This window comes from Xenopus laevis, chromosome 2L (assembly GCF_017654675.1).
Source record: "Xenopus laevis strain J_2021 chromosome 2L, Xenopus_laevis_v10.1, whole genome shotgun sequence".
Taxonomy (NCBI): domain Eukaryota; kingdom Metazoa; phylum Chordata; class Amphibia; order Anura; family Pipidae; genus Xenopus; species Xenopus laevis.
This window is the reverse complement of record NC_054373.1, coordinates 73,612,794-73,636,083: the sequence shown is the minus strand read 5'-3', so window position 1 is coordinate 73,636,083 and position 23,290 is coordinate 73,612,794. Positions and strand designations below refer to the sequence as shown.

At 37.3% G+C, this 23,290-nt stretch overlaps 1 protein-coding gene across 5 annotated transcripts in view; it reads left to right on the top strand.

Annotated features, from left to right (window-relative positions):
- The window catches only part of LOC108708156 (kinesin-like protein KIF21B), a 93,210-nt gene extending 70,145 nt beyond the window's left edge, over positions 1–23,065 (top strand). For 2 of the 5 annotated variants that reach the window (XM_041582040.1, XM_018246555.2), the window contains exons 22-35: positions 25–154; positions 4,240–4,303; positions 4,383–4,437; positions 10,145–10,344; positions 11,496–11,567; positions 11,708–11,821; positions 11,918–11,956; positions 14,913–15,049; positions 16,764–16,944; positions 18,368–18,532; positions 19,555–19,672; positions 19,865–20,035; positions 20,707–20,906; positions 21,199–23,065. In XM_041582040.1, the coding sequence (XP_041437974.1) occupies positions 25–154; positions 4,240–4,303; positions 4,383–4,437; positions 10,145–10,344; positions 11,496–11,567; positions 11,708–11,821; positions 11,918–11,956; positions 14,913–15,049; positions 16,764–16,944; positions 18,368–18,532; positions 19,555–19,672; positions 19,865–20,035; positions 20,707–20,906; positions 21,199–21,298 (1,746 nt within the window). In that variant the 3' untranslated portion in view covers positions 21,299–23,065. The remainder of the gene's footprint in view (positions 1–24; positions 155–4,239; positions 4,304–4,382; positions 4,438–10,144; positions 10,345–11,495; positions 11,568–11,707; positions 11,822–11,917; positions 11,957–14,912; positions 15,050–16,763; positions 16,945–18,367; positions 18,533–19,554; positions 19,673–19,864; positions 20,036–20,706; positions 20,907–21,198) is intronic. The other 3 variants (XR_005965395.1, XM_018246556.2, XM_018246558.2) reach the window with 3 other exon arrangements.
- Positions 23,066–23,290: the final 225 nt, after the last annotated feature.

Sequence of the window (23,290 nt, the reverse complement as noted above, 5' to 3'; positions counted from 1 at the left end):
ATATTGTTTTTGTCTTCCCTCCAGGGCCTGCAGGTAGCTCAGAAAGAAGCCCAGATACGGATTCTGGAAGGCCGGATTCGGCAAACTGACATGGCTGGCTTGTTACAGGCACACATGCTGCTGGAGAAATCAGAGTGCCACTCTGTACAGCAGGGTTAATACAAAGCCCACATTTTAATATAATCAGCAGTATTGCCTAAGCACAAAAAAACTACATCATCATATGTAGACAGGTTTCAAACACAAACTGAGCACCTTGTGATAGTATCCCACAGACAAAGTAGTTCTACACATATGGTAATATAATCTGGTCTCAAGTTGACCCGATGTTGTTAGAGACATCCATTTTATTTATTGTAATGAGCAAGCAAGCAGTACATCTGTTGCTAACTATTGTTACTGTTGCAGCTTAATGTTGCTGTATGCCACACTGCTGGTTAAGTAGGTCAAAAGTAGGACATATGGCAAATGTCATAGCAGGATATCTATTCATATATCTATAAATTTATTAATTTGCCTTTTAAACCCACAGTTATGAATGTTTTTAGTCAAAGTTGTCTGAAAAACAATTGAACTAGTGCTTTTAGACAACTGTTGATGGCAACAAATGGTTATTTCTGGTATTTAACCATCATCATTTTGTACTACTAAAATATGCATAACCATGTGTGCTATTGCAGTTTTAGCAAGGAGTTTCTATTAGCTTTTGTTATACTCCCTCTTAACTGTTATAGTGACTGTAAATAGAAAGCTCGGGTTGACATGTTTGCTGGTGGCAAAAAGCAGATAAAGGACCATTTATTTTTATTAATTTTTAGTGGCATTTTTGTGAAATCAAGACGGTATGATGTCCCAGGGATACTGCTGGGCTGATTTTTGTGTGGGCTTCAAAACTATCAAACCCAGACAGGAAGGTTTAACTCTAGCTCCTTGGAAAAACCTGTCTTTCCAGTTTAAAACCAGACAGGCGGCAACCCTAAGGAGAGCTGATGTAATGTCAATATTCAAACTTACTGTGTCATCAAAGTAATTACAGACTTAGCAATGAGAAATTTAGATTTTAGGATAGTGTTTTTGTAACTAATAGTATAAGTAGTAATCAGCATACAAATATGGGATCCATTATCCAAAATGCTCCAATTACTCAATTTTAATTAAATAAATCAGAATTTTTAAATAGATTTAATTTTTCCCTGTAATAGTAAAACAGAACCTTGTACTTGATCTGAGCTAAGATATAATTAATCCGCATTAGAAGCAAAGCAATCCTATTGGGCTTAAATCATGTTAAAATTATGTTTTAGTAGACTTAAAGTATGGTAATACAAATTGCAGAAAATCCCAAAGCATTCTGGTTAACAGGTGAATAGGAAGTTAAACATTGGTTATTATTATCTTTTATTTTCATAGCACTGAAAGATTTTATGGCACTTTAGTGATATAATACAGCATTCACATGAGTTACTGCCCCCACTGCAGTTCAGGCATGAGGAGAACATATAAACTCCTCATGATCCTGGTGGAATCAAACTTGGGACACCAGAAATATAATGCAGCAGTGATGATTGCTATTGCTTACAAATAGTGTATTACAGGGGCATCCTATAATGGGACTAAGGTTGTGCAATGTCACATCCCAGCAGCCTTTGTCCCCAGTATTCACCAGCTACTGCATTTTGAAAGTTAGGAAACATTGGGGTTAACCAGGGATCCCTATCTTCCGGACACTTTTTGACTGTTTTTTAGTTTTTTGTAGGAAATATGTCCTCTGCACTATCATTTCTGCTTTCTTATACTATTACTTCTCAGTACACTGAAAAGGCTTTATATAATGAGCTGCTTTTTAACTAAAAAGATAAGGGTTGTTGCTGGGTGAATGGAGAGGTTAATTCATACAGAGTAGGGGTGCACCGAATCCAGGATTTGGTTTGGAATTCAGCTTGTAAGTAGACTCCTAGTTTTTTTACTTTGCTCTTTGGCATCACGAGGCTTTGTGGCATGTGGCTCTATTTGGTACAATTTTACACGTGTCTGCACCCTTCTAAAATACTATGTATACTCTCGCATACATATGTGCACTTTTCTGAAATCATCTAAATGGGTGACCCATGTAGAATTTTCAGCACTTTCTAATTCTTTTTCAAAGAAAAAAAATGCTATTTAGATTGTAAGGTGTATAAGGTGTGAGAACCAAACCACTTACATACAATTACACACTCACACCAAATCTGCAAATTCAGAGGCAAGATCTTAGTTTTTCTTAGATTACATTATATATATAAATATGTTATACTATGATTAGGGATTTCTTTTAATTGCAGGTATTAGCAAATGTAAGCTATTACCTAAACAGTGAATACAGTATATTAAATGTTAGTTTTTGTGTTTTTAATTAGTTTACTTCATGGGGCAGATTTATCAACCAAATTCCCAATGAGAGTAATTTGTCCATTTTGAAAAAAATATCTAGTATGCCTTTTTTACCTTGACAAGCTGGAGAAAACCTGTAAACTGTATGGCCCAATGATGGTTTAGCTAATAAATGGCTTTAGCTAATAAAAACCAACAGGGAAGAGGATGTAAAAATATAAAGATTGATTGGATTATTGCAGAATTGTATATGAAAGGAAAAGCACATTAGGTAATAAAGTATTCGTTTGCTCGCTACCCAGCTAATTTTTCAGCACCTTACCTTGCGCTATGTAGCTAGGATAAACTGAGAATCTGAGTTTAAAGGGGAACGCCACAAAAACATAACTTGATCTTTTTGAAAAGTAAACATAATTTCAAACAACATTGCGGTATACATCGTTTAAAAAATATGCAGACTTTTCATGATTTTTAATGGTTTCTAACAGTTCTCTAAGCCTAACCCCTGTTTTCCTGCTGATCTCTCTGACTACTTTGCTGAGCTGGCTGACTGTTACTTTGTAACAGTCAGCTGTCCTCAACCTGCATCCTCCAAACCCCACAATCCACATGATTTCAATAAGGAAAGGAACATCACAGTGCAATGAATTTTGGGTTAGGTAGTTCCTGCATGCTGTCTGTAAGTTGTGGAGTAGTTGTTACAATTTGTAACATCAGTGTTTTAGTCCCTCCTTCCCTGCCAGGATTTCAAATGATGCAGAAATAGAAGAACTGTTAAACAGCTGGATTTCAGCATAGAACATGACATTTATTCATACTTTTTGAAGAAATGGGTAACTGTGATAGATATATTAGGAATTTCTGTGTTATGTGGGCCTCTTTATCAAATTTTGGGAGTTCTCCTTTAAGTTGCCTACTACTTTAAAGATTTTACCTCAGCACCTTCCCCAGCTATTGTTAATGTTCTGTTAGCATTGATTTTAAAATTCAATTAGTGATCAATTCAATTAGTGATCATAAATGAAACTGGTAATGTGATGAATGCTGAGTGAGAGCCCTCCAACCCCTCCCCACTTAACCCACTACCTTTCCTTTCCAACTTTATTCTTTCTTCACTATCTTTCCTTTATTTTATGTTATATAGACACAACATTAAGTACATGTCTATCTACCGCAACAATAGTTATGAACTGCCTGACTGAGACTATGTAATATCACTGCAACAAACGTTTTCCTTGTTGTAAAAGGCTCACAAATAAAAAGTTAAAATAAAATGCTCTGTGCATGTGAATTAAGCTTTCCGGGTATCAATAAGTGCTGGCTGGTGTTTTTAAAATAGGCTTATTTTAAAATAAAATAATAACATATTTTATTTTAGTTTGTGCCTTTGTTGCCTAATGCACTTTTCCTTTCATAACTAAATTTGTTACACACTTGGTGCACCCTAACTATGCCTAGTTCCTAGATTTTCTTACATACTAATTGCAGAATTGTAACAATTTTACATGGGAAACTTGATTGGATCTTTGATAAATGTGCCCTATGTGCTATTTTTCAGTTCTTTTCAGCATATCATACATTTCTATACTATTTGTACTCTAATTCTACACATTCCTTTTCTGATTTCATCTGTCTTCCTCTGATTTTCCCATCCTCCCTTTATCCCCTGTTCTTTGCCCTATTCATTTTCTTCACCATCTTTGTTTTTTATGATGAGTCATAATTATGTTTTCTCCAAATTTTATTTTATTGACTTTTCTTTTCTCTGATTTTATGTTGCATTTTATGCAAAATATTTAGGTATTACAATAGATATCACATGGTATTTAAATATAACTTCTGTTTTTATAACATTTGGATCTCTGTCAGTAGAAAATGGGTATGCCAGCACAGATGAAGAGGTGTCAGAAATCAGCCAGACTTCCGATGGAAGGTAAAATGGTGAAAAGGGCATATCTTTTTTAAATTAGTGTAAACGTTTGCTCTCTCTGACACCAATTTTCTCTTACTAGTGCTTCCTTGTCCTCTATGAAAGGATCCTACAGTCAAGACGACTTTAAGTGGAAGGTATACACTATTTCTTCTATTATTACTTGTATCTGAATTTGATGCACCAGTAATGCGACTTGTTTGTGAGGAATGTGACTATATGATAGCATCTAGTTGTGACTCAAGTTGTTCTGCTGTTTAACCTTTGTTTAACTTTTTCTACAGTAATATACTTAGAATATAGAAAAATAAAATAAGAAAAATAAAAAAATAAGAAAAGCCACCAGAAGACTGATACCATTTGAACTTTTCATCATACTTTCTTCCATTGGGCTTAGTTACTTAAATTTTTGTTTTTGTTTTTAATCATTATAACTACAGCCACTTCTAGTATTTTTATTATCTAAGCTTAAAATAAGCACAATCAATTTATTACACTTCACCATGTTCACACAGTCATATGAAAAAGTTTGGGAACCCCTCTCAGCCTGCATAATCATTTTCTCCACTTTCAACAAAAAAGATAACAGTTGTATGTCTTTCATTTCCCAGCAACATCTGAGCACTGGGTGTTTTCTGAACAAAGATTTTTAGTGAAACATTATTCAGTTGTATGAAATTAAATAAAATGTGAAAAACTGGCTATTACCCTTGTAATTTTGCTAATTTGAATGCATGTAACTGCTCAATGCTGTTTACTGGCAACACCAAATTGGTTGGGTTAGCTCATTAAGCCTTGAACTTCATAGGCAGTTGTGTCCAAACATGAGAAAAGATATTTAAGGTGGCTAATTGCAAGTTGTGCTTCTCTTTGACTTCAAACTGTCAGTTTCAACTGTAAGGAATGTGATCAGGAAATGGAATACAACCCAAAGATCACCTCCAAAGACCTGCAAGAACATCATGCTGCAGATGATGTATCTGTACATCATTCTACAATTCAGCACAAAGAAAATCTGTATGGCAGGGTGATGAGAAAGAAGCCCTTTCTGCACTCATGACACAAACAGAGTCGCTTGTTGAATGCAAAAGCTCATTTAGACAAGCCACAGTCATTTTGGAACAAAGTGCTTTGGACTGATGAGACAAAAATTGAGTTATTTGGTCATAACAAAAAGCGATTTGCATGGAGGAAGATCACCGCATTCCAAGAAAAACACCTGCTACCTACTGTCAAATTTGGTGGAGGTTCCATCATGCTGTCCAGCTGTGTGGCTGGTTCAGGGATTGGGGCCCTTGTTAAAGTCGAGAGTCGGATGAATTTAACCCAATATCAACAAATTCTTCAGGATGAGAAGTACAATATTCACCAGACTGGGAGAAAAAAGCAGCCCTGGTAAGAGTATCAAAGCAGCCCATGTATTCACATGCATGCAAAGCATGATCTATACAGTATTTCCAACCCGAAGATTAACTGCCAGGGCCGGGCCAAGCCTACTGGACACCCTTGGCAACCCGGTCGGCTTACCCCTCCCCGCGTGTGCGTGCACCATAACGTAGGTGCAAGAAGGGGAAGTGGAGGGGCAGTTGAGGGAGGGAAGGACGGACAGGGGAGGGACCAGAGAGGGAAGGAGGGAGGAAAGGATGGACAGGGGAGGGAAGGAGGGACAGACGGGGAGGGATGGGGGGAGATGGACAGGGGAGGGACGGAGGGAGGAAGGGATGGACAGGGGAGGGAGGGAGACAGGAGAATGGACAGGGGAGAGAAGGAGGGACAGATGGGGAGGGAAGGACAGACAGGGGAGGGACCAGGGAGGGAAGGAGGGAGGAAAGAACGGACATGGGAGGGAGACAGGAGGGATTGACAGTCGAGCGAAGGAGGGACAGACTGGGAGGGAAGAAGAGACAGAGAGGGGAGGGACAGAAGGAGGGAAAGACAGACAGGGGAGGGAGACAAGACGGACCGACAGGGGAGAGAAGGAGGGACAGACGGGGAGGGAAGGACAGAGGAGGGAGGGAAGGATGGACAGGGGAAGGAGGGAGACAGGAGGGATGTACAGGGGAGGGAAGGAGGGACAGACAGGGAGGGAAGGACAGGGGAGGGGTGCACAGGGAGGGAGAGACAGAGGAGCGAGGCAGGGAGGGACAGAAGAGTGAGCGACATAGGGGATAGGCGATACCTGCAGAGGTGAGCGAATCTGGGCTAGGGGTAGGCAAAAGAATCTTGAACAGGTACCTGCCCAGTGCCCTCACAGAGTTGTGCCCTAGGCAAGTGTCTCTTCTGCCTACGCCTAGAACAGCTCTGTTAACTGGAACTAGTGTTTATCCATAGACATTTTAAGAGTCCATTACCATATAATCACTAATGAATTAGTGGTCCTATACTTACAGTATGTTCAAAATTTTCCTTTGTGGGCCCCCAGCTAGACCATGCACCCTGGCAGATAAGAGGACTTTAATTACCATGTGTGTCACAGGGCCAAAGCGTGGCATACTTGAAGAGACTAGGCTACCTCATGCAACAGCTCATTTACATTTCTAAAGTGAGTGACTCATTTACATATTAAAGACATACCTAATTAGCATTTCTAGGTGAGCGTCCCATTTATATCTTAACGCAATCGGCCCATCGGGCATTTGCCCGAACCCACAGATTGAATATCATCGAAAATCTACAGCATGATTCATAGCAGGCTGTCCATGCTCAGCAACCATCAATTTTAACTGAACTGGAGAGATTTTGTATGGATAAATGCTCAAAAATACCCTCATTCAGAATCCAGACACTCATCAAAGGCTATAGGAGGCGTCTAGAGGCTGTTACATTTGCAAAAGGAGGCTCAACTAAGTAGTGATGTAATTTCTCTGTTGTGGTGTCCAAATTTAATTTTGTTAGGATGCATATTGCATATTTTCTGTTAATTCAATAAACTTTATGTCACTGTTGAAATACTACTGTTTCCATAAGGCATGTTATATATGAAGAGGAAGTTGCTACTTTGAAAGCTCAGCCAATGACGAACAAAACTCCAAAGAATTAAGAGGGGTTCCCAAACTTTTTCATATGATTACTGTATATATATATATATATATATATATCTATATATATCTATACATATCTATATCTATCTATATATATATATATATATATATATATATATATATATATATATATATATATATATATGTATCTATCTATGTATCTATCTATCTATCTATCTATCTATATATATATATATACATATATATATATATATATATATATATATATATATATATATATATATACATATATATATAGATATATATATAGATATATATATAGATATATATAGATATATATAGCTATATATAGATATAGATAGATAGATAAGTTGATGAGAAGTAGTCGCACTCTCAGGTGTTAAATTGTAAAAATTTTGTTTTATTTCATGCATGTTGGGAACCCAAAGTGACGTGTACAATTGACGTGTAAATCATTCAGTAGAAACCCATTGGTGATCTCTATTAAAAACATCATTAGACATTGCAATATATTGTTAAAACATTAATATAACCAATGGTTATATATTAATTGGTTATATTAATGTTTTAACAATATATTGCAACGTATAATGATGTTTTTAATGGAGATCACCAATTGGGTTCTACTGAATGAGTTACACATCAATTGTACACGTCACTTTGGTTCCCGCCATGCACAGTTTCTCGTAGACTGCACCCAGGCAAGAGTGAGCAAGTTAACGTGAGTGCCGGCATTCATCTGTATTCTGATTTTATATATATATATATATATATATATATATATATATATATATATATATATATATAGAAAGAGAGAGAGAGAGAGAGAGAGAGAGAGAGAGAGGCTAGCAGACAGGATGTGACTTTCCAATGAATCTTTAATGACTTCTAGCCAACTCAAAGGTCCTGACAACTTCTTTTGCATGACATTATCATTTTAATATAACTCTTAATATAACTCTTAATATAACCATTTCTTTTAAATCCACTGGCCCTTTCACTTTTGCTATGTTTTGAACCCTTTACATTTCTTTTTTTTCATTCATTTAACATTTTTTTTTATCACTTTTTTTTCTCTTCACTCCTCTTTGCTTGTCCTAAACAGCAAGGGGCATGCTTTTATCCTAAAAAATAAACCAGTACTATTTTTTTAATGAGGGATGGCTGTGCACTCTATTGCAATCTAAAGAGAATCTACTTCGTCAGAAATAACTGACGGTGCAAGAGACTAATATGAGTAGATAATTTTAAACAAACAGTGTCTCAAGTTGCACTCAGTAGATAACTATTAATTCATAAAATTTTATTAAAAAAATAATTCTTCTCAATTAATCACCAACCACCAATCCATGTATATATAGCATCAATTTATGGTTTAAACAAATTCATATATAATAAATTAATCTGCATAAATTCATAATTTATTACAATTCATGTATAATAAATATAACAATTAATGTAAAATAAATAAATCTGAGTACAAATTCATTATCAGTGTATTTTGTGAATAAATAATTTCATGATTAAAAATGTTTGTGTTGGAGTGAAATCTTTTGTCCAAACCAATGATTTCCTATTAAAAAGTCTTGGAGGAAGTTATTAAGGCCGACTTATTCCAAAGTTTAAGAAGATGAGGATTTTCCAAATTGCCAAAAAGAATCCGCATTGAGAGTTGTAGTTGGTACTGAACCTACAAGTTATGTCATTTTGCCTTTTATTTTGTTTGTAAATTAGTTGTGATCTAATGGACTAATTTGCCCTATGCCCTTGCTCAATCATTAAATTATAATAGCCCTGATTTAAGAAATGACTCAAAAGTTCTTTTGCCTGTATCTCAAACACCTCATCATCAGAGCAGTTCCTTCGAATCTGAAGGAACTGCCCAATTGGTATTCCTTTTATGAGGGACAACAGCTGAAGCCACTCATGGCAAGACATATGTAGGTGACGGTGTGGAGGAAGTGAACAGGCAACCCGGTTCACTGCAGCAACAAGAATGGACTAAGCGCAAAAGAACTTGCAGACCTGAATATATGTGGGCCCGAACTCCTTGTGAAACGCTGACGACTCCAGAGGGGCGGTGTGGATGAGTATCTCAAATGCGGTAATAACCGCTAATTATCAACATTGCACATTCTAACACTGGGATTTATGCTAAAGAGGTCCGTTAATGGGGACACTAGCCTGCTTATTAAATAATTGTTGGTTACTGCCTCAATGAGTCAAGCTGAGCGCAACAAGGGAACTTTAATCTGTTAATGGTGCTACTCAAAAATCTCACAGGGATTAATGAGGCTGCAATGAGGATAAAATAATTTCTCTTTATAAACCAAGTTTTTGTAATTTGAGACAATGTAACTTCTTCCTTCAATGCAGATTCTTTTTGGCAATTTGGGAAATCCTCATCTTCTTAAACTTTGGGATAAGTTGGCCTTTATAACTTCCTCCAAGACTTTTTGAGAGGAAATCATTGGTTTGGATAAAAGATTTCATTCCAACACAAACGTTTTTAATTGGGTTTATCATAAAATTATTTAGTCACAAAATACACTGATAATGAATTTGTACTCAGATTAATTTATTATACATGAATTGTTATAAATTGTGAATTGATGCAGATTACGTTATTATATATGAATTGTTATAAACCATGAATTGATGCTATATATACATGTATTGGTGGTTGGTGATTAATTGAGAAGACTTATTTTTTGAATAAAATTTAAAGAATTAATAGCTATCTACTGCATGCAACTTGAGACTCTGTTTGTTTAAAATTATCTGCCTGTATTTCTGTTGTTTTATTTTTTATGAACTGTAGGGGGAACCACGACTTTCATGGCAAGTAAAGGCAGTGTCTGCTGAGTCTCTGAGTCCGCTGCTTGAAGCTTCCACAAGAAACATCACCAAATCTTTAGCATCATTAACTGACATCCTAGAAGATGTTGGGGGATACTCTCCAGGTGCTTTGCGGGGCAGAGCATCACACAGCCTTACTCTTCCTATACGTGGTAATACATTGTAAGTGTTCTTGTACATTCTGTGAGCTCATTGTCAGTACTATATAATGACAATATGCCAAGTGTGTAATGTAAAAGTGCCACAAGGCAAAGAATAGGTCAACCCATATTTTTTTGTCTGCAATTACCCCAGTATATTCCACTTTGATTAAAAAAAATGCAAAAACAGTTTATCAGTTGCTGTTCAAGGATAGGCAAAGCTTTTTCTGCCTTCAAAATTGGATTGCTAACTTTACCATTTCTGGGTGTGATCTATTGTATTTGCCTCTACATGTTGTAGAAGTGCAGTTTAGGACCCTTGCATAGAGGGTGTTTTGTCCACTGGTGTCCACTCTTCCTGAGGCATGCTCTGTATTAAAGAATGTGTAAAAGTGAGGTTAATTAATATAATTTTGCTAAAATATATGAAGCCTTTGCATTTATGTCTGTAACATACCCTGGTAGTCTAGTGGGCCAGCGGGGAAGCACACTGCATAGTGCTTCCTCTTCAGTTTGTGCCAATTTATCCTAGGGCACGTTTCCAAAGTTTTGGACAGGAGGCAACAGTTCAAAGAGTAGGCGAAAAGCATAGTCAAGCAGGCCAAGGTCAGTACAGGCGGATTTCAAGCAGGGACAGACAGGCAGTGGTCAATACAGGCGGAGTTCAAGCAAGGTCAATCAGGCCGAGGTCAGTACAAGAGTAGTCTGGCAGGCAAGGGTCAATATCAGTAGAGTTCAGAATAGTCATGCAGGCAAGGGTCAGGATTGGCAGAGTTCAGAATAGTCAGGCAGGCAAGGGTCAGGATTGGCAGAGTTCAGAATAGTCAGTCAGGCAAGGATCAAACAAGACAGAAATCGCACCCAGGATACTAACAAGTATCAAACCCCAAATATTTGGGATTATCCAGCACAGATCACAATGTCAGGAAACAACTTCAGGGACATCTGTCATTGACTCCTATATGACCTTAACAGGTTTGAGATGAGTCGTTGATTGTAAATATGTACATGCTTTTGCGGTACTGTACTAAGATTTATAATTCAAAATAATTTATTGATTAAGCAATTTTTGTGTAGTATGTAATGTAATTAAATGTAGTCATTAATACAGTATGTAGAGTTTTAATTTAACCCTATCATGCAGCTTCTAACTTCTCTGTTGTCTACATTTAGTCCAAGACAATCCAGAGGTTTAAACACATCCCCAGTGGCACGGAGAAAATCATACGACAGAGGACAGCCAAGGTAAAAAATAGGGAAAAAAAGGATGATTTAAAAAGACAAGACAAAATATTGTCTATATTATTTAATAATCATATTTTATGTCTATTTTCAAGACATTACTATATTTGATTACTGACACTGTCAATATTTTTTCATTTCAGGGCTTTAGACCCAAACCTAACACCTCCATCATCTCCCCCAATGCGCCCTCGTAATGACAAAAATGTCTTTTCACGGCTAACAAGCAGCCAGAGTTCAGGCACAGCACTGGATAAGTAAGAACTTTCTGTTAGACTGAGCAAAAGTCGCTTTGAATCTCTTTCTATAACATTTTCTGACATTTCCTAGCTAACTCTGCACTCTGTCTTTAGGTCTGATGAGAATGACAGCTCTTTCTCAGATGTCTCCAGGTATTGTATTATCTGTGCTTACTCCCCTTCCTGTGCTTGTGCATGCTTATCTCCTTCCTGTAAACTAGATAACAACAAACCAGATTCATGTTTGTGTGATGTTTATACAAATGGCCTGTAGATGTCACTGTGCCCAGACTTATACTGTGGATACTTCCTGACAGCTTAAAAGTGAAAGTTACTGTTGTGTAATGGCTGCATGAGTCTCTGCTAATAAAGCACTGTTGTACTCTACTCATCCTCGGCTACCCAAAACATAACAGATTGGCGACAGGATGGCTCTTCTACCTCTGCAGCAGCCTGCACCTTTTCTTCCAAACCCTGGTGAGCCTACTATACCTTTTACTGCTTGGATCCATATGTTTGAAAATTACATTATTGCTGCTGACCAAGAGGAGATTTCTGCTGCTAGAAAGCGTGCTTTACTTATTCACTGCCTGGGAGCAGAGGGACATTGACATTCTATACATTACCATTACCTGATGATACTTATGAAACTGCTCTTACTGCTATAAAGAACTTTTCGTGCCAAGAGTAAATGTGGTTGCTGAAAGATATAAATTCCGTAAACGTGGACAACATAATGGCGAATCCACAGAACAATTTGTAGCAGCTTTGAGAGAGCTGTCCTGCAAAATCTTTACAGTGCCGCAAATGCAAAATGGTAGGACACGTTGCTAAGATCTGCCGTAGTTCTGCTAAAGATGTTCATGAAGTCACTACTACAAATGTCACAGTATTAAGTGTAGATAAAGCTGACAAATTTATTCCAGACAAGTTTATATGCAGTGTCAGTACTGCTTCTGCTGACAAGGGACACTCCATAAACCTGATGCTTTATACAGGTTCAGCTGTTTCTATACTACCAAAGGATATTTTCTTGAAATACTTTGCAAAAGATCCAGTTGTTGCACCTGCCCTGAAACTGGTCAGTTACTTAAAGAATCCAATCCCTGTGTTTGGTTGCTTGCCAGTGACTGTACAATTTGAATCAAATACTACAAAATGTGACTTTTATATTGTGAATAAGGGTACTGCTATACTTGGAAGCAATCGCTTTGCTGCATTAAACCTACAATTAGTTGATGGTCTCATTACTACATCACCAGTGCCTGCCAAACAGCCAGTGTCTAAAATTTCACCACAAAGCAACACTTCACTGGGTTGTGCAAAGAACTTTGTACACAAAGTTAAGTTGAGATCAGATGTACCATTTCCTGATTCAGCATGGGAAAAACTTGCTATTTATATTGTTGGTCCTTTTACAGATGCTCTATAGATTGTAGATTTGCTATAATCTTCATAGACTATTACAGAAAATGGCCTGAAATTGCTACAGTAATAACATTTCTGTCTACAGTCTTCATCAGAGAAGGTAATCCAAAGGAGTTAATATCAGACAATGGACCACAGTTTGTCTCATATGAGTTTAAATCCTTTCTGAGAGAGAGGAATATTGTGCATAGGAAATCTTCAGTGTATTACCCACAAGCAAATGGAGAAATCGAGTTGATTCAACAATAGCCTAAAAGAAGCACTACAGACAGCAAATCTCACTGGGAAATCTTGGAAAATATTTACAACAAAGTTCATACATTACTACAGAGCAACAGCCCAATCATCTCCAGCTGAATTATTTCATGGCAGACAGATGCGCACTATGTTACATGCTGCAGACATCAAACTTCCACAAAATACTGTGCCTACAAAATCATCTACTGCTGACATTGTGAAACGTCAACAAGCCAAATGCAAGGCTTATACTAACAGAAAACATGGTGCCAGAGAAGTACATTTTCAGCCTGGATCTTTAGTCAGAATTAAGAAACCAGGAATACTGAAACAAGGACAATCTAAATTTACTACACCACTTGAAGTGAGACGCCAGTGAGGACCATACACATATGAACTGTCTGATGGACACATATGGAATGCAAGTCGTCTTGCTCCTGTTAGCAGATGGAGAAGTTCCATTTGATGAAAGACATTATCCTACTCCTGATAATCAACTGCAATAGGCCTGAAGAAAGTGAACCTATAAGGCGTACTGAGAGAATCAGAAAACTACCTGCATGGACCCAGGACTATGTGATGTGAATAATGTATATTATTGCTTTAAGATGCATTGTTGTTGTTTATTACATTTGCCCAAATGCTTTCCTACTATAGGGGGAATATGTGGTGTTTATACAAATGGCCTGTAGATGTCACTGTGCCCAGACTTATACTGTGCATACTTCCTGACAGCTTAAAAGTGAAAGTTACTGTTGTGTAATGGCTGCATGAGTCTCTGGTAATAAAGCACTGTTATACTCTACTCATCCTTGGCTACCCAAAACATAACAGTTTGTATATTCACACTTGATACTAGAACAAAGACTATATGAAAACCATATGTAACGCAGCAATACGTGTAGTATGCAGCCCTCAGTTCTAAATAAATAACTTGGCTGCTAGACATTTTCACTTCCAAACAAAACAGCATTCAAAAACTAACTTAGTTTTTTAAGCTCCAAGAAAGGCTGAAATCTTTTTTAATCCATACAAAAGTGATATTGTGTCCAATATATTATGTATTATGATGAATACTATCTCTATATTACATAGTGCTCCACATACAGTACACAGGTTTTACAAATAGAAGTATTAGAGTAATCGCATGATGTGTTAGGAAAGATAGAGAAATCTTAAGGAATCATATATGCCAGTGTTAAAAAAAAAACACAAAAAATATGCTTTTTTTTAACTGGAGTTCCGCTTCTGACTGAGGGAAGTGAATATACACTGGGATGCTAGAGGCTGACACTCAGTGTATTTGAAGCATAGCACTGGCAGGAACTGTGTAAGCCTGGATACAAAGTTCAGGGTGGGTCCGGAGCGGCCGTTTCTACTGATTGTCAACTACTTGTAGCAGTTAGGTGCATGATGGGTATGTCTTTTTTAACCTGTTAAACAGGGGGAAAATAATTCCAGTTGGGGGACTAAAGAGCATGAGGACAGCTCCTTTGCAGTGTGTCGCAGTTGCTGACGGACATACAAAGCCAGTACTTTGTGTTGATGCTACAGATGAGCTCCTCTTTACTGGATCTAAAGGTAAGGGCTGTGTCAGGATCTGTAAGGGATTTCTATTGGAAAAGGAGGGAGCCTTTAAAGAGGTGGTTCACCTTTGAGGTAACTTTTAGTATGTTATAGAATGTCCAATTCATAGCCACTTTGCAGTTGGTCTTCAATATTTATGTGTTATACTTTTTGAGTTATTTGCCTTTTTCTTCTGATACTTTCCAGATTTCAAATGGGGATCACTGACCCCATCTAAAAAAAATGCTCTGTAAGGCTACGCATTTATTGTTATTGCTACTTTTTATTATTCATCTTTCTATTCAGTCCCTCTCCTATTCAATTCCAGTCTCTTTTTCAAATCAGTGTAGAGTTTCAATTTAACTCTATCATGCAGCTTCTTGCATGGTTGCAAGGGTAATTTGGACCCTAGCAACCAGATTGCTGCAATTGCAAACTGGAAAGCTGCTGAACAAAAAGCTAAATAAACTCAAAAACCAAAAATAATAAAAAATGAGAACCAATTGCAAATGGTCTCAGAATATCGCTCTCTACATAATACTGAATGTTAATTTAAAGGTGTACAAACCCTTTAAGGCAGGAACTGTTAACCCCAGGAACTGAGAACAGAAAGGTTGAAGAACAGGAACAGGATTGTAATGGAGTGGGCTAATGCACAAGGACAGGCTGGAGTGGGAATCAAGGACTGGAGTGGGATGAAGTGGGTGAAGACGCAAGGAAGGATTGGAGAGCAGAGCAGACAGGACTGGATCAGGACTGGATAGCAGAGCAGGCAGGACTGGATACAAGGAACAGGAGAGCGAGAGCACAGGAGCTAGAGTCAAGCCACAGTGCTCCAACAGTAACTAATGCTCAAGCAATGACTGTGAGGAGGGCTGGGATATATATATGGCAAGGTCAGCACTGATTGGCTGAACCCAACCCACCAATAAGGATGCTGGGGTGAATAGCCAAGCCCAGATGACAAGGAAATGAGAACTTGCTCATGGCAGGTGGTTAAGGCGAGTAGGCAACAACCCATATTCCCCAGGATCACACAGCAGAGCCTGACAGGCTGGTTTTTTTTCTGACAGAAAAAAGAAAGATGCACAAAAAGATGTGTGCTTTTAGTAGAAATAGACATGAAAAGGGAGATAAAGCAATTTGATGAGTGGGTTTGGGTTGCAGGAAATGTTATGTAGAGGACTTCAATAAAACAGTATATGCAGTATTTGTGTATTAATAATTATTTACCCCAGGCCCTAATTTTTGCATCTGTAAAAAAACAGGGGAATTGGGATCTGGGGCACTTGTGCCAAGGTCAGCAACTTGCTGGAGATGACAGTGCCCAGCAAGTAACTAGAGGTGGCAAAAAACTTGTAACTTGTAACAGCTTGTAACTTTAAGAGCCAAAATTCTGTTTCTTTAAACTAGAAATTCATCTCTTCCAGTGTAGTCTGCACTAGCGATACATCCCCCCTTTGCTCCTGTTGGAGCACAAACAATGTAAGATGAGGACATGAGGGTTATGGCATCAGGAAGCCCCCTCATGGTGGCATGTGGAGCAGAATTGCCCATACTGTAAACTGGGTCAGTAGTGGTTTTAAATTGTGGCATAGTGTTAGTTTTGGGCTTATTTTCAACCAATTTATGACTGCAAGCAGTGCATACTGTGATTAATACTGGATTCATATAGTATATATTAATATATCTTAGTAACATGGTTCATGTTATTCTTTCACTTTCTTAGACCGCACATGCAAGCTGTGGAATCTGGTAACAGGGCAGGAAATTGCATCCCTTCGCAACCATCCCCATAACGTTGTGTCCCTGAAACATTGCCCAAACTCTGGACTGGTTCTTACAGCATCTGCTTCTTTTGTGCGAGTATGGGATATCCGGGACAATGCACGCTGCGTGAGGACATTGTTGTGAGTGCTTATTTATTAAAAAAAGCTGTTCATACTAGTGCTAAATGTCCACTATACTTTATTTTTTTTCCATTGGTAACAGTTTAACAAACATTGTAGATGAATGAGTAATTGTGCATGTATATCATTACACAGTTTTTACTGTATTTATAGCACAGTACATTTGGTTACCGTCTCTTTAAATAGCAACTTACCCTTTGCAATCCAGGGGCCCTGAGTCCCTTTTGCATATGAAAATTACTGGGAACTGGGAAATTCAGCGCAGTGCCTTCACCTAGGGAATACTGAGGAACACACCTCAGGGGGGTTCCACTAGGAATAATAAAACAAACAGTTGGCAAATGAACAAATATAAACTTTATATAAACAGTTTAACACTAGGGCAATCTAATACACTCTTCACTCCTACACTGGGGACACGTGGGACACTACCTAAACCACTATTAGGTGCTTAACTGTTGCTTTACACAGTCCTTGGTAAATATCACAGTCCCAATTGGCCAGAAGGGGTTAATAACCACACACTTCAAATGATTGTCCCTTCCCCAGAGCTCTTATTCCCCAGGTAGCACTACCTTAATTGGCACAATTAAAATCAGAATTCCCCATTTTGGAGAACTGCTGAGCATTCTTTCTATGAACACTTTCGCTGGTCAGATAGGATACAGCTTTGCACCCAACACTTAAAAAAGCTAAATTATGGGGCCCATTTATTAAACCTCTAATTTATCTGGTCAAGTTTTAGAGAAAAAAAAAATTCTACAAATCCAAATCTGAAAATACTCCATCTCAGGCCTGTCAAGGTCATCTAAAAATCAATGGCAAATGTACCCGAAGTTGTTTATTGACATTGTGATCTGCACTGGATTATCAAATCCAGTGCAGATCACAAATCATTATCAGGGTTTTGTCTGATAAAGTCAAGTTTTCATGACGACAATTCAATAAAGCCGAGTTTTCAGAGCGCCAATTGCACTATTCAAATTGAATCTCGGTTTTGTTGCAAAGTTTTTTTTGCCCAGACTTTTTCAAGAAGCATTATTGATAATTCAATGTGTGGATGGGAGTTAGGTCTACTTTGTTTTAATGAAAAAATTAGATCAATTTGAGAATTTTAGTAAATAAACTCCTTAGTGTAAGTGCAGCACTGTTATGTTACATTATTAATGTCATGGACAGTTTGATGTGGCTATAAAGTTGCCATAAGGTTTTTTTATACACTGTACAGAGAAATAATATACAGTTATGCCAGTATAGTTGTTACCTGTACCAGATGTGACTGGTAATAACAATTACTAGTGAAGGGCAGCTCCTAAGAAGTCCAGTCAAACAATTCTTCTTTCTGCCCTGCCTGTACAGACAGAATATCTTTCATCACTGCATTCATTCTTGCTTTCTAATAACTCATATATTGCTCTCTTAGGTCATCAGGCCAGGTAATGTCAGGGGATATCTGCTCTGGGCTAGGTTTCCGTTCGGGAAGCAGCACTCAGGCAGAGCTGCAAATTAATCAGATAACTTTGAATCCTGATGGCACAATCCTGTATACAGCAGCTGGCAATGCAGTGAGAGCTTGGGACCTAACCAGGTGTGTTTGTGTTTTGTATTTTATCTATATGAAATCAAGTATGTTTGCATAGCAATCATATAATACAACATATAATACATAAGATCAGTCTAGACATACAGTAAAACTTTTTATATTTAAATTTTGGTTGTTTATCTCAGTCTGTGCACTTGGTTTTGTCTTCAAAAATAATCAATTGTATGATCATTCCCTAGCACTTTTTTGTCATGATCTCAAAGTTGACCCTCCATTCTGTTGTCTTGGACTTAGCTTTTCCATTAAATCCATTTTATTTTTGGTATTGACTTGGAATTGATCCCCTCCTGTTTCTGATCACAGGCCAGGTAATGTCTGCCGTGATGTTATCGCATCCACAACTTTCTTACTTGAAAGTCTTTTCATGTTGCATAGCTTTTCTCCATCTTACAATATGCCTATCTTCCATTAACATCTAGCAAAATTGTTGTACAGGTATGGAACCTATTATCCAGAATGTTCAGGACCTGGACCTTTCCATAATTTGGATCTCCATACATTGTCTGCTTAAAATTAATTTAAACATTACATAAACCCAATAGGATTGTTTGCCTCTAATAAGGATTAATTGTATCTAAGTTTCAATCAAGAAGAAGGTACTATTTTATTATTACAGAGAAAAAGGAAAAAAGGAAAAGGAAAAAAATTAATTTGAAAAATCTGAATTATTTAATTAAAATGGAGTCTATGGGAGATGGCCTTGCTGTAATTTGGGGGTTCCTAGATAACGGGTTGCCAGATAATGGATCCCATACCTGTACTTGTTATACATCCCATACACACTATCAATAGAAATAAAGACCCATCAACAGCTGGAGGTTGAAATGAGAATCTAATGGTATCCTGAGTAATGCACACGTTCACCAGTGATAAGGGTAGTAAATAATTTACATGTTGTAAATATAATATACTGTATGTGTTTATATATATATATATATTTACATTGTAAACATATGTGCCTGTGTAATCCAATATTTAATTTCCTTCTTTACACTTATCTGTGACAGGTTTCAACCTATTGGAAAGCTGACAGGACACATGGCTCCAGTCATGTGTCTTACAGTGAGTAACACACAAAATGGACGAGATCTTGTTATTACAGGATCAAAAGATCACTATGTTAAGGTAATGGTTATCAATGTATTTTTCTAATTTTTATACAGCGGGCATCTTTATTCTTTCATTAGTCACTAGTAGGCCAGTAATAGTGAAGAATTAAAATGTCATATCTGATTTTATATATATATTTAAGATATATGCAATAAAAATTAATTGTCAAATACTACAATATTCAATATTTAATCATTTCTGTCACAGATATTTGAACTCTCTTCTGGATGGGGAGGAGCTGTCCCCCCCACTTATAACCTGGAACCTCCTCATTATGATGGTATTGAGTGCTTGGCTGTACAAAATGGAATCCTGTGCAGTGGCTCTCGAGATAACGGGATTAAAAAGTGGGATCTACAGCAACATGAGCTCATTCAGGTAAGTAACTGCATGCTGTGCTAATTTCTTTTAATGATCAAACATATACTTGAGTTTGTAGTTAACGGTAGAGGCACTCTGCATGGGCAGCAAAGAGCCAACTTCTTCCTGTCATTTAACCTGAGCTTTTTATTCCAGCTCTTTGAATCATGCATATCACTCTGCATAGTTGATCCAAATGTCAGTATTTTGTTAAAACATTATCGGGGGAATGTAATAAAAATCACTAACGGAAAAACTGTTCGCAATGCGAAAAGTTATGCCTTGGCGCAACCAAATTTTGCTTTGTGCAAATTTAATATAGCTTTGCAAGCCCGGAAACTGTTTAGCGACCACTTCCGACAGTAAAAGACCGTTTGCGAATTTTATAGTTTGCGCCAATGCGCAGTCAATGTAATAAAACTTCTTACTGAAAAAGTCGTTATGTTTGCTCCAAAAGATTACGACACCTTCAAGCACTTCTTATGAGTGCGCAATTAAAATTCGCAATGCAATAACAGTTTAAGGAACAATATTACATTGCGAGATGTGGATTTTTAGTCTTATTGGTGCGAATTGTTTTGCTCTTTGCGACTTTTATTACATTCCCCTGTATCTCTTTAAAATATTAGGGAATAAAATAATAGAAAACGGATAACCTGTTAATCAGTGTATGTTTGATATTTATACAGCAAGTGCCAAATGCACACAGAGACTGGATTTGTGCTCTAGGATTTGTACCAGGACGTTCAATGTTGCTTAGTGGATGTCGTGGTGGCATTCTGAAAGTTTGGAACATGGAGAACTTTACACCTATTGGGGAGATTAAAGGCCATGAAAGCCCCATTAATGCCATGTGTGCTAATAGCCGTCACATCCTTACTGCATCTAGGTAAGTTAATGACAGACCTCATGACTGATGTATATAATTCTTTACAAACCTTCAAAATAATTTTATGACTTTCATCTATGTTTAACCAAACCTCTTTTCTTTCTCTCAGATCCTTTCCCTTTTTTAATCTTACTGCTTGTGCTATTGATTTTTACACACATCTATATCTCCTGTTTTATCTTTTATATTCAATTGATACTGTTGGCAATCTTCAAGTTTATTACATTTTTTACCAAATTACTTTTCAGCCTTGCTATTTCTCTGTCTTTTCCTTACTTCATCTTTCTCTTAGTGACTGCCGGGTCAAGCTATGGGTATATATTCCTGGTCTTACTCCATGTCTCCCTCGACGTGTTCTGGCAATCAAGGGCCGTGCTACTAGCCTTCCATAACTTTCCATTTATTTTTCATCTTTAACTGTTATCTATTGCTAACATTTCCTCATTTGTGTTTCAATGATGAGACACTCACCCCTGTATAAAAGGAAAAACAGGTGAGATATGTTAAAAAAAACTGCACTGCATTGGCTTTAACTAAAGGTTTAGTTACTTGTCCTGCCATCTGCTATTGCAGTGACTTCACAGTGAAAATGTGGAGTAGAAGAGGAAGAAGCATTGTTGGCATTACGTGAATTCTACGCTGAAAAAGCCCTGGAACAAAGAATAATAGAAGAAGCACACATATCTGGGTGATTTACAGAACATACGGATGCATATACCAAATTGCTCTCTTTCTTAAGTCTTCTTACGTTTTTAAGAATCCTGGAACTACCTCACCAGAAAACAGAAATTGCCTAAAATCATCTCATGTTATGGCATAGACCATTATCTATATAGGAAAGGTATGGTTCAAGAGAAAATGATTGATTAAAAAAGGGGTGAGTTCTGAGCTTCATTGTCCATTGCCCTTCTCCTAGTTCTTGCCAGCATGCTACTTTACTGTATATGACAACCCTTCCCTCTATAAAACACTGCACAATTACCCCTGCTGCCAGATGTCCAGTGAATTCCATGCTTTATTTCCTCTCACATGTATCAGCCCAAAATAAAATCAAAGGTACTACTTTTTACAATCAGTGGGGCAAATAAATAATGTACTGCTTTTTGCAGTTATTTCAAATCAAAGAGACATGGAAGACAAAGCAAATTTATCCCTGAAACAGCTACCTCTTAAACTTCACATTAATGTAAATGCCATTTGTAGACTACTTACTAGGTTGCTGTGAGTGAAGGGGTTAAATAACACTGGCAGTAAGGAATCATGTATACAAAGTGTAAAATGTCTAAAGCACAAATTTTGACAGCAAGCACCAAGTGTTAAATCTTAATGTATTATTAAAGCTGGAACTTGTTCTCAGACTTAATTGGTCTGACAGTATTTTCATGCTGCGCTGCTTTATGTGTGAGGAAAGGATAAGAACAGCAAACACCGTTTCTATCAATTCTCCATAGTAAGTGAGAGGGATTGAGAAAAAAAAGACAATGTTTCTGACAAAATAATACAATCATTCTACCCTTTCACAAATATACTTCATTCAGTAATAAAATTAGCCATCTGGACTGGCTTAAGATAGCCATACAAGGCTGCCGATTCATCTCCTTCAGTCTGAGTTGGCAGCATATCTCTGCCTGTATATAGGGGGAACTCCAATGGGCCTACCTACTGATATCTGGCCTAAAATAGTCCTCAATAGTGATGGGCGAATTTGTCCCGTTTTACTTTGCCATGAATTTTGCGAATTTCCCACGAAATTCACGAAACTGGTGAAAAATTCATGAAACAATGATTTTGCCACCGGCAACAATTCACCAGCGAATTTTCATGGAAATTCGTGAATTCACTGGTGGCAAAATGCGCAAATTCGCCCGAATTCGCTCCTGGAGAATAAATTCGCACCTCACTAGTCCTCACCAAACAAGTGGATCTTTAAATGTATAGACCTGGAATGACATTTTCTACATGGTAAATGCATAAACTAGAGACTCTCAGAGCTGACACTACACTGATACCATTAAGCAACATTTAAGGTCATAGAAGTCCATAAGACAAATATTGTTAGGACAGTTTAATTAACCTAGCCAAATAAACAAATAAACATTGCTTATCAATATTTCCTTAAACTTTGTTAGAAATAAAATGAAATAAAAAAAGTGATGACTAAAAAATCAGATGGTGTAGGTGCATTTATGTTTACAAGGGAGCAACAAATGTCAGTAAATATAGATATAAATATACTGGAAAGAAACCAAGGATAGTCTGACTTTGGCAGTATCCATATGTTTCCCTTATTATATTATCATATAATATGTTGTGGACAAATTTACTACTGAAGTAATCATTTAGAATAAATTTAGGGAAAATGTTGCACTTACCGTAATTGCTCC